The sequence below is a fragment of the Hemitrygon akajei genome, chromosome 1 (genome assembly GCF_048418815.1).
Source record: "Hemitrygon akajei chromosome 1, sHemAka1.3, whole genome shotgun sequence".
Classification (NCBI taxonomy): Eukaryota; Metazoa; Chordata; class Chondrichthyes; order Myliobatiformes; family Dasyatidae; genus Hemitrygon; species Hemitrygon akajei.
The window spans coordinates 123,117,061-123,129,687 of NC_133124.1; the positions used below are offsets into that span (position 1 = coordinate 123,117,061).

The 12,627-nt window shown below is 40.6% G+C and overlaps 1 protein-coding gene across 1 annotated transcript in view; it reads right to left on the bottom strand.

Annotated features, from left to right (window-relative positions):
* Positions 1–12,627, bottom strand: part of atp6v1c1a (ATPase H+ transporting V1 subunit C1a) — an 87,153-nt gene that overhangs the window by 18,801 nt on the left and 55,725 nt on the right. Inside the window, exons 6-8 of the mRNA XM_073051261.1 lie at positions 7,379–7,470; positions 7,041–7,139; positions 99–167 (exon numbers count right to left, since the gene is read on the bottom strand). Of these exons, the coding sequence (XP_072907362.1) occupies positions 99–167; positions 7,041–7,139; positions 7,379–7,470 (260 nt within the window). The remainder of the gene's footprint in view (positions 1–98; positions 168–7,040; positions 7,140–7,378; positions 7,471–12,627) is intronic.

Genomic DNA, 12,627 nt, shown 5'->3' on the forward strand with positions numbered 1-12,627 from the left:
GATGGTCAAAATCAAAGTCATAGCAGTAAGTATTGCTCAAATTTTCAATCAATACCAACTGGAAAGTTCACAAGCAATAGATCAAATATCTTCCTTACTTGCTTGACCGTGGAACCACCATGTCTGCTAGAGTTTCATATGTTTTTTCCCATTCAGCATAATTTGCTCTAAAGATGAAGAAAAGCATTTTAATTAAAATACATTAACTCCAGTTCCAGATTTTTTTTTCATATCTGATAAATACAGAAACAAGAGCTTAGCAAGATGACCGCCTCTCCCATTGAGAGAATTCCATGACAGTCTGCCAATAATGAAAGCTAAATGGCAGAGGGAGCAGAGCGGGATGCAAAAGGATAGAAAGGTTAAGTAAAAACCTTTTTACTTAAGACAGAGTATAAAAAAAGGCAGAATATGCACTTTAAATCAGTGAAATAGAAAAACAATGAGAATTGAAGCATATTGCAGATACTGGAAATCTGAAGCAAAAAAAAACAGAAATTGATTGAACACTCAGCCCAAAACTTTTGTCTCTTTCCATAGATGCTAAGACATTTCTTTCCACTGTTGTTCCCTGACTCTCTACAGTATTTTCTGTTAATATTTATAAACAGTGAGATTGAGCAATTTTGTTGCTTATAGTGAGAACTAGGTGCTCTGGTTCACAAGATGCAGAAAGTAATCATGCAAATAAAATAAGAAACTAAGAATACAAAAGTTTAGTTGGCTATTGCTTCAAGAGGACTGAAGTAAACACATGGGTCATCAACTCTTTCTCAATTCTATCATGCGATCTGTACTGCTAAGAATTCTCACCTTCTTCTGTTTTCATTGCAAATGGTCTACAAGAATTATAATGAAATTAAATAGGACTTTGGTAGAAGTTTCTTTGAGTACTGTATGCAGTTTTTTGTACCTGTGCTTAAAAAAAGCTGAATTTGTGTTGGACTCAAGGGTTATTTGGATTCACTGGACTGATTTCTAAGATAATTATTATGAGGATATAGCGTACAAATGTTTAGTAAGAAACATGGATCAAGTGGACAGCTAGATAGTCTATCCATGGCCTCCTCTACCGTCAAGATGAGGCCACACGCAGGTCGATGGAGCAATACCTTATCTCCCGCCTAGGTAGCCTCCTACCTGCCAGCATGAACATTCAACTCACAGACCTCCATTGATACCCCTGCCCCCCCCCCTCACCCCCATCCCTATCTATTATTTTAGTCTGGTTGTCTTTCTCTCTCTTTCTCCCCCCTCACTATAATCTCTCCCCCCAGCCCTACCTTTCTTTCTCTTTTATTTCCCATAATTCTCCACCTTCCCCCTAGCCCATTTCCCTTCAGCCTATCACTTCCCAGCTCTCTACTTTATCCCTCCCCCAACTTCTTATCCCCCCCCCCCCCAACCATCCCACGTTACTTCACTCCTGATGAAGGGTTTAGGCCCGAAACGTCGTTATTACCTCCTCCCATAGATGCTGTCTGGCCTGCTGAGTTCTGCCAGCATTTTGTGTTTTTTTTAAGCTAGTTAGTTTTTCCCCAGTTTGGAAATGGCTAATATAACTGCATAACTTTAAGGTAATCGGAAGAAAGTTAGGGGAGATGTCAGAGGTGTTGTTTTTTTTTTAAACTCAGAGTGTTGCATGGAGCACACTACCAGGAAAAGAGGCAGATACATTAGGGCCATTTAACAAACTCTTAGGCATGTGGATGAAAGAAAAACAGAGGTGTAGGAGGGAAATGTGAGAATGATCTTAGAGTCAGTAAAAAGGTCAGCACAACTCTGTGTGTTGTCATTTTCTATGTTCTATGGAAGGCTCATACTCATAAGTTTCAAAACAAGGTGTGATCTCACCAAGCCATAAAAGGCTCATAAAAAGGTTCACAGAAGTTATTTCCTCCGGCTGGAAACTCTTGAGGTAGAGGTAGTATCGCAGGATAAGGAGTGAGGAGAAATTTCTTTACACACATACATATCACAAGATTACACTGAGCCAGAATCTGCACCATTAAAGTACACCTCGTTGCTTTATGAAACATCAATAATTTAAAAAGCATCTAATTTTGCAATTCTACTTTCAACCACTGGATGGAATATGAAACAACATTATCAGTACTTAACTGTTTAAATATATTTAACTCCATTTTAAGTATTTAGGTCTTATGATTCAAGATTTCATCTTCATAACAAATCCAGAGTTCAACAAAATCACGTCTACTGCTGCAAGTGATTATCATCTTCGAACAAAACATGTGGATCAGAAACAAAGGGAACAGAATCAGGAATCTAGTTCTCTCTATGAATCTGAGCTCGTTCGAGATTCTGGATTGTTTATTGTCATTTTTCAGTACAAGTGTAAAGGAGAACAAAATGATTCTTCTGGATCCAATGCAACATAAAAAATGCAATAAGCATAAAGAACACAAAAACCTCAATAAATAAAAATTATAAAAGCAATCCTATAAAACACAGTATACAAGGGCAGCACAGTCTCAGTGGTACAAGAAGACTCATGCATTAGCAAAGGCAAATAAAAAGAAGGCAGGAACAAGTGGAGCAGCATTGTGAGAGTGGACCAGTATTCGAGTGGAGAGCCTTTGGCTCATTAGGCTTGGGCTAGGTACATATCTGGTAAGTTTCTTCTTATTCTTCATACTTTGTCTATTAGTATATAGTTAGAACAGTGAGAATGGCTCCTTGGGCTATAGTGTGTTCTTTGAGAGATGTGGGAATTCTGGAAGACCTTCAGCCTCCTAGGAAACCACATTTGCACCAGGTGCACCAAGCTGCAGTTCCTCACAGAACGTGGTAAGGAACTGGAACTGCAGTTCAATGACATTCAGCTCATATGCAAAACTGAAAGTGATAGATAGTAGCTACAGGGAGGTAGTCATCACAAAGTTGCAGGAGGCAGGAAAATGGGTGACTGTTAGGAGAGGGAAGGGAAATGGGCAACTAGTACAGAATACCTCTGTGGCTGTTCCCCTCAATAATAAGGGGGGGGAGAGAGGGGAAGAGCCACAGCAACCAAGTCTGTGGCATTGAGTCTGATGCTGAGGCTCAGACAGAAGAAGGGAATAGAGGGCTACTGTAGTGCTGAGGATTCCACAGTTAAGAGTGGACAAGATTCTGTGGACCTGATAGAGACACCCAGCTGGTATGTTACCAAAGTCAGTAAAGTCTCGGATCTGGTCCACAACATTCTAAAGAGAAAGGGTGAACAGCTAGAAGTCATGATACCAATTACACAGGTAAAAGTGAGGAGGCCTTGCAGAGAAAATTTAGGGAAAGTAAAGCAATACACACAAAATGTTGGGGGAACACAGGAAGCCAGGAACCATCCAAGGAAAAAGAGTACAGTTGACAGTTGATATTTCGGGCTGAGACCCTTCATCAGGACCGGAGATTGCTCATGCAGACTTGTCAATTTCTTCAACGTCACTATGAACTTTTACCCTTCCTTCAAATTCACTTGGTCATCTCAGACACTTCTCTCCCTTTTCTTGATAACTATCTTCATCTTGGGAGAGAGATTATCCACCGACACCTCCAACAAACACGTCAACTCCCACAGTTACCTTGACTATACCTCTTCCCAACCTGTTACATGCAAGGATGCCATTCCCTTCTTCCAGTTCCTCCCCATCCACTGCATCTATTCTTATGATAATGCTTTCCATTCCAGGATGTTCAAGATGTTCTTTTTTTAAAAACAAAAAAAGGGGCTCCACCCCACTTCTATTGATGGGGTGAACACCTGCATCTATTTCCTGCACTTCCGCCTCACTGCATTCCCCACTAGATGTAACAGGGATAGAGTTCCCCTTATCTTCACCCACCACACCACAAGCTTTTACATCCAGCATACAACATACCTCCTGTACCTAATAAAGTGGACACTCAGTGTACACTCATGATCTTCTGCTGCTATATACTATCCACTCAAGGTTCGACATGCGTGTTCAAAGATGCTCTTCTACACACCACTTTGTAACGCAACTTTGAAAGGTTGAACAAGTTAGGTCTTTATTCTTTGGAGAAGGTTAAGGGGGGACTTGATAGAGGTATTTAAAATTATGAGGGGGATAGATAGAGTTGATGTAGATAGGGGAGATTCAAACAAGAGGACATGAGCTGAGTTAAGGGGCAAAAGTTTAGGGGTAACATGAGGGGGAACTTCTTTACTCAGAGAGTGGTAGCTGTGTGGAATGAGCTTCCAGTAGAAGTGGTAGAGGCAGGTTTGATTTTGTCATTTAAAAAAAAATTGGATAGGTATATGGACAGGAAAGGAATGGAGGGTTATGGGTTGAGTGCTGGTCGGTGGGACTAGGTGAGAGTAAGCATTCGGCATGGACTAGAAGGGCCAAGATGGCCTGTTTCCATGCTGTAATTGTTATATGGTTATGAGTTACTGTTGCCTTCCTGTCTGCTTAAACCAGTTTGGCCATCCTCCTCTGACCTCTCTCATTAACAAGACATTTTTGGTCACAGAACTACCACTCACTGGACACTTTTAGTTACATTTTTCACACCTTTCTCTGTAAACTCTAAAGATTATTGTGCATGAAAATTCCAGGAGATCAGCAGTTTCTTAGATACTCAAACCAACTCATCTGGCACCAACAATTACTTTATGGTCAAAGTCACTTAAATCATATTTCTTCCCCATTTTGATTTTTGGTCCAAACAGCAACTGAACCCTCTGATCATGTCGATATGCTTTTACACTTTATTCTGGTTTATATAAAAAAAACTTCCATCTGATTTGTACCACTTGCTGCCACACGACTGGCTGATTAGATAGTTGCTTTAACAAGTGCACAGGTATACCACTGTGTATTCTCTGCAATTTCCACTATCTCCAACACAACCTTATCACCAGTCATATCTGTCCTTCCCCTCCCCCATTGGGATTACTCTCTCCATAAGTCCTTAGTCCACTCATCCTTTGTCACTGATCCCCCTCCTTTTATCCCTGCAACCTCACTAAGTGCCACATGTGTCCCTACATCATCTCGCTCACCACCATTCATGGCCTAAACTGTTTTTCCAGGTGAGATAATACCCCAATTGTGAATTTATTTGTGACATTGGTGAGACAACACAGACTGGGGGAGGGGGTGTGGAGGCATCTTTACTCCATTGGCTGTAGCAGCCAGGATCTCCCAGCAGCCAGGTATTTTCAATTACCTCCACTTCTTCCAAGCTGAGGCCAGACGCAGATGAGAGAAACAGAATCTCATATTCCATCTTGGCCGTCTCCAACCTGATGGCATTAACACTGATTTCTCCAATTTCTAGTAACCATTCCCCTCAGTTGGCCCCCCCCCCCCCAAATCCTTTTGTTCTCTCTTTCCACAGCCCACCCTCTCAATTTGGCAATCATCTACACATTCCTCCATTTCCCATCCTCACATTTCCTACCCTTTATTCCATGGTACACTCTCCTCTATCAAGTTCCATCTTCTTCAGCTCAAGTTCTTACACCATTCCCACTCCTCTCTCGCCTACCTGCTCATCTTCCTCCTCTTCCATCGATTCACCCATCATCCACCAGCTCTCGTTCCATCCCCTCCTTCCCCACCCGTCTCTCCAGTCCCAAAGAGGTTTCTCGACCAAAAACATCAGCTGTCCATTTCCCTCCACAGATGCTAAATTCCTCCAGTATTTTGTTGGTTGCTCTAGAATTATCTATTTTCACTCAGATTTCTAAACATCTGTAGTATTTAGACTAACAGCTTAAATATTATCTGCCACCTTCAAAGGTTTGTGTGTGCAAATTCCAATGTGTTCCAATATACCCTATACAATTTTGTTCTATCATTTAGCCTACCTTCTATTCCTCATCGATTGTCTAAACTCAAATTAAGAATGTGTGATTGTACAGTGGTTCAGAAGCTAAAGTCCAGGCAGATTCAGATTTATATAACATGTACTGTACACCAAAACATAGTGAAATGCATCATTTACATTAACAACCAACACATCTAAGGATATGCTAGGGCAGCCCACAAGTTCAGGTGAAAGATGCACTGTGAGTTTCTGGGCATTTGAAATGCCCAGTGATGGTGAAAAGTGGTTGAATTCACACCCTCCAAATAGGAAATTATCCTGGGACTCTCCAACCAATTTGCAAGACACCAGAACACTGAACTGTCAACATCAGGCGCACCAAGGGAGCAGCTGAAGATTCAAAGTGGGGCTAGACTTGGCCACAGTCTTCAGGAAGCAAAACCTCTGTGAATAAGGGCATGGATTATTGAAGGTGGCCTCACTCTGGGAAAATGCAGGCAGTGGACAGCTGCAAAGTTGGGAGAAGTGTGGAGGGAGGGGTTTGGAAGGAAGACGTCATAATGGAATTGGGTACAGACAAATAATCATATCATAAGCATCTCTCAGTATGCATGTCCATTTAGGTACATATGCATGCCAAGTCCATGTCTGGAATCACAAGTCCTCTGGAAGCCTGAGTTCAAATAAGGCCTCAGGCCTAATAAGGGTTAGAGGGCTCTATATGCATGGATGAGTGAGAGGGAGAAATGGGGCTTGTTTTGCTATTGTTGCTTTGTTCCTTGCTATGTTTCGTTGTGCTGTGTTAAGCTTTGTAATATTAATTCTATGTATTGTTGGCGTCAGTATGAATGGCTTCATTTTTGGGTAACCCCTAGCACATCCTTGGGTGTGTTGCTTGTAAATGCAAAATAAATCATTTCACTGTATGTTTCATTGTACATGTGATAAATAAATCTGTATCTGAATCCCCTTGCCACAGGATCTTGCTTTGTCTACCCCATGCTGTAGCTAATGCTCAGCAGCTATCCTAGGTTAAAAGAAATCATGCAAAAGCATCTTCTGCACTTGGGAGGCCTCAGATTCTTTTGATTAAGTAAAACCACCAAAATCAATATGCTCATTCTGATTTTTTAGTTATCAATATTTGTTTCTTTCCCAATCACTGCACCCTGGCATGAAGAGTAATCAATGATAATGTATGCAATTTAAACTTATTAAATTTTAAAATATATTTGAAAGTTACTTACTTGGGCACAACTACCAACAAAGTAGTAAGATATTCAGAGTCCATTACAAAGTCGTCCTTCTTCACAATATCAGCTAGGCTTCTTGTCATCAAACTTCCACTACAAATGATCACACAAACCATATGGCAATACAAATTAAATATGCATTTCCCCTGGCAAAACCCATCTATCATCCACTGAAATAATTCTAAGATCCATTTACTGAAATTTTAAGGGCTAGGTTTGAAACCAAAAGTGAGAGAATTGGAAAAAAAACTCAAAATTGTAAATTACATGGCAAGTGATACTTATTTCATGTCCAGCTATAATACAGGTTAATATATTAAAATGTAACTTACACGTTCTTCCTCTCTAGATTCTGCAAGTTTCCTTTTAGATTGTTGTATGCTGATGCTCTTGCTTTTAGATCATTGTCAATCTGTGATACTTGCTGCAAATTTGCAAACAATTAATGGTTTATTTACTTGAAAATAAATGGACATCTGAAAATGCCAAATTTACTTTTCATAATCAATAAAGTCAACCTTTTCAAGACTGATTCCATTGCTATAATACTTTAGAACTTTTGGTGTGAGGGGGTGGTTATTGGATTTACCCAGATCATTAGCAAAAGAGCAAATGTCCAAATTAGCAAGGATAAACAAAAGGATTGGAAAAGCCCATTAGTGCCATGTTTCTCTAATGCTCTCATTTAATAACATTCAACTGCCTTTTCAAAGACATCCCTTGAATTGAGATCATTTGCTGTGGATATACTTAATATACCCTATACAATGGATTCCAGTTAATTGAGCTATCAGTTAATCAGGGCAGCTGTTTGTTGGGTCAACTCAAAAAACTAAAACTAAATTGAGAAAGAAGCAGGAATTCCCTTCATTTATCTGGGAAACGATATTGGGACAGGAGACTGTTGCTGAACAGTTTCTCACAGGTGTCAGTAACATGCATCTGTAGAGCTGTTAGACACTACACTGTGCCTAGAGGAAACAGTTTTAAAATAGCATCAATTGTATGTGTTTCTGTTCAAAATGCAGTGATTTTTGTCACTTCTAATTGGCAAGACAAACATTAAGACAATTCAGAACTGTTTGCTCATTGCTGTTTCAAGCATTCAGGCTTGGAGATGCCAGAAAGGCCTGATAGTAAAAATGAAAATGAAAGTTAGGAATTATGAAGAATTTGAAGTCATCAGCAATCACCTTGAATGATACAATGAAAATGAAGATTTGGTAAATGTAATTGTTGAAAGCATTGCATGAAGGCAGTCCATTTTCTGCACTAGATGTCTGCACTAATTTTGTTCATTTACAGTTAATCAAAAGAACATGGCTGCGTACACTGGATGAGTTCCTACGGATAACTATTATGAACTAATACACAGATTTATAGTACTACAGTAGGATTGATCATGGTCTAATTTGTTCTGTATTTCTTTACTTAATCTATTATTCAGTTAAACTGTAGTTTGTCTTTTTTAAATATACATTTCTAACTGTTTCCATGAAACTTCAGCTAATTGGGACAGCCACTTAATTGGACCTAAATGTACTGGTCCCAACTAACTGGAATCCACTGTATTTGCACACCTCCAGTTCCTAAATGCAGTATCAGATCTGTTCTCGATAGATCTTTTCAGTGCCATGGTTTCACCTTATTTCTTCTATTCTGGTTTTACACCAGAAGAACTTTAGATCAAGCCTAAGGTTTAAAAGGTATAATTAATTAGTGAAATGAATCAAACAGAGACAAACACAGAGGAGGTCTCTTGTCCTCTACAGTTCATTGTCATTTAACTATACACATGCATCCCAAAGGAAACAATATTCCTCCAGAGGAAGGTACACACACACTGAGCATATAACTCACACAAAGTATTATCACAAATAAGTTAATAATAAGGTACATTTATGACACAATTTAAAAAGCAAACAGTATACAGTGGCATGCAGAAGTTTGGGTACCCCTGGTCAAAATGTTTGTTACTATGAATAGCTAAGCGAGTAAAGGATGACCTGATTTCCAAAAGGCATAAAGTTAAAGATGACACATTTCTTTAATATTTTAAGATTACTTTTTTATTTCCATTTTTTGCAGTTTCAAAATAACAAAAAAGGAAAAGGGCCCGAAGCAAAAGTTTGGGCACCCTGCATGGTCAGTACTTAGTAACACCCCCTTTGGCAAGTATCACAGCTTGTAAACGCTTTCTGTAGCCAGCTAAGAGTCTTCCAATTCTTGTTTGGGGAATTTTCACCCATTCTTCCTTGCAAAAGGCTTCTAGTTCTGAGAGATTCTTGGGCCGTCTTGCATGCACTGCTCTTTTGAGGTCTATCCACAGATTTTCCATGATGTTTAGGTCAGGGGACTGTGAGGGCCATGGCAAAACCTTCAGCTTGCGCCTCTTGAGGTAGTCCATTGTGGATTTTGAGTTGTGTTTAGAACCATTATCCTGTTGTAGAAGCCATCCTCTTATCATCTTCAGCTTTTTTTTTACATACGGTGTGATGTTTGCTTCCAGAATTTGCTGGTAGTTAACTGAATTCATTCTTCCCTCTACCAGTGAAATGATCCCCGTGCCACTGGCTGCAACACAAGCCCAAAGCATGATCGATCCACCCCGGTGCTTAACAGTTGGAGAGATGTTCTTTTCATGAAATTCTGCACCCTTTTTTCTCCAAACATACCTTTGCTCATTGCAGCCAAGAAGTTCTATTTTAACTTCATCAGTCCACAGGACTTGTTTCCAAAATGCTTCAGGCTTGTTTAGATGTTCCTTTGCAAACTTCTGACGCTGAATTTTGTGGCGAGGACACAGGAAAGGTTTTCTTCTGATGACTCTTCCATCAAGGTCATATTTGTGCAGGTGTCGCTGCACAGTAGAACAGTGCACCACCACTCCAGAGTCTGCTAAATCTTCCTGAAGATCTTTTGCAGTCGAACAGGGGTTTTGATTTGCCTTTCTAGCAATCCTATGAGCAGTTCTCGCGGAAAGTTTTTTTGGTCTTCCAGACCTCAATTTGACCTCCACCATTCCTGTTAACTGCCATTCCTTAATTACATTATGAACTGAGGAAATGGCTACCTGAAAACACTTTGCTATCTTCTTATAACCTTCTCCTGCTTTGTGGGCATCATTTATTTTAATTTTCAGAGTGCTAGGCAGCTGCTTAAAGGAGCCCGTGGCTTCTGATTGTTGGGACAAGGTTTGAAGAGTCAGGGTATTTAAAAAGCTTTGAAATTTGCCTCACTTGGCCTTTCCTAACAATGACTGTGAACAAGCCATAGCCCTAACAAGCTAATAAAGGTCTGAGACCTTGGTAAAAGTTATCTGAGAGCTCAAATTTCTTGCAATGCCCAAACTTTTGCATAGTGGTCCTTTCCTTTCTCCCCCACTCTAAAATTGTACAAAACAAAAATAATACACTAATCTTGCTTAAAATGTTGAAAAGAATGTTTATCTTTAACTTTATGACTTTTGGAGATCAGTTCATCTTCTACTCACTTAACTATACACAGTAACAGAAATTTTGACCCGGGTGCCTAAACTTTTGCATGCCACTGTAACCCTATAAGCACTTCATGTGTGATGAGACCTGGGTGGTAGCAGGAAGTTCTATAATCTTATAGCCTGGGGCAAAAGGCTGTTTCCTATCCTAACAGTGCTTGTTCTAATGATATGGTACTTTCTGCCTGATGGTAGAGGGTCTAAGAGATTGTTGGATGGATGGGAAGTATCATTGACAATGCTAAGGGCCCTGCATACACAACATTCCTGATGAATTTCAGATGCCTTGCAATTCCCAGACCAGACAGTGATGTAGCTGGTCAGGACAATCTCAATAGTGTTCCTGTAAAAATTGGTTAGAATAGGGTGAGGGGGTGGGAAAGAACCCAAGTTGAGTTGTTCACCTCAACTTAGGAAATGGACATTGCTGTGTTTCTTTGTCCAAAGAAATGCTGTTGAAGGACTAGGTAGATAATCCATCATGGGCACTCTAAGAAAATTGGTGCTCCTAACACTCTCCATGGAGCATGTGCCATGAGGAGTGGTCAGCCTGCATCTTCCTAAAGTCCACAATCATCTCTTTGGTCTTGTCCACATTTGAGTCTCAAGCTGTTGTGGTCACACCATTCCACCTGCCACTCTACCTCCTCTGTACGCTGTCTCGTCATCATCATTGTTGATGAGGCCAACCACTGTTGTGTCATCAGTGAAGCTGATGATTTGGTTTGAACTGGATCTAGCAGTGCAGTCATACATCAGTAGTGTGAACAGCATCCCAGTATATGAAGCACCATTTTCTAGCTGAGACAGGACAGAATAGAATGCAAAGGCCAAGGTATCTTTGACATCATCAGTGGACCAATTTGAGCAATAAACAAACTGGAAAGGATCCAACCTAGCAGGAAGATGAGATTTAATGTGATCAAAAACCAGCCGCATAAATCACTTCATTATTGTTGAGGTCAGTGCCACTGGACAGTTGTTATTAAGGCAGGTTACTGTTGTCCTCTTGGGCACCAGGATGATAGTGGCTACATTGAAGCCTGCAGGGACAGTGGACTGTTCCAGAGAGATGTTCAAGATGTCTGTTAGAACCTCTTAACTGAACTGCACAGTCCCCCAGCACCTGACCAGGCCAACAGCCCAACAGCTTTACATATTGACTATTGCCTCTGTTGTGGCTCTTCGGGTTGCATCATACTTACCTTTGGCTGTGGCTCAAAAGACAATAAGAAACTATGATGCAAGTATCACAAGTTGCAGGCGGGTTCAGGAGTCAAGAGTTCCATGCAAGCAGAAGGAACGAGGTCCGGTAACCTCTGGGATATGTGAATCAATGAGACTAGAGTTTGAGGCCTAATGTTCAGTGATCAGCAGGTCGTGGGGCCAATGATGAGGTTCAAAGCTCAAGGGTCAATTAGAAATCCAGAAGTCAAAACCAAATGGCTGGAGCCCCAAGTCTGGGGGTCTCTGCAAGTGTGCTGGGATAATCGAAGGGCCAATGCCTGTGAGTCCAAGTTCACAGGAGAACAAATACAGCCCATCTTGGAGTTGAAGGTCTGTGTGCATGGAGGTGGCTGGGAAGGAAGAAAGTAGCTTGTTTTGCTGTTATTCTTTTGTTGCTTGTTTTGTTCTGTGTTGTTCTGCTGAGCGTGTTGACATGCTATGTTGGCGCAAAAATATGTGTCAACATTTGTAGGCTGCACCCAGCACATCTTTGAGCATGTTAGTTGTTACCACAAATATTGCATTTCATTGTATGTTTCAACGTACATGAGATAAGTAAATCTTGAAGTAGGTGGCTTTATAATTTGTCCATCTGCACACAGTTGCACGAGTGCTAATCATATTGGTGCTACTTTTATTGTATATAACCCCTCTCACCATGCTACTGAGCACATCACCAAATGTAAAGGTGTTTCAAGATCACCTGTATTGAGGGGCTAGACGCAGTCTATTAAGTCCTTAACACTATAACCAGCAGGTGGTGTACATCAGTACTGGACTTCAAGACAAGTGCTTTCAGCTTTGAATCTGGCCAGCTCCTTGCACCTTTTCCATCCACGTTGGGTTGAGCGTTAAGCT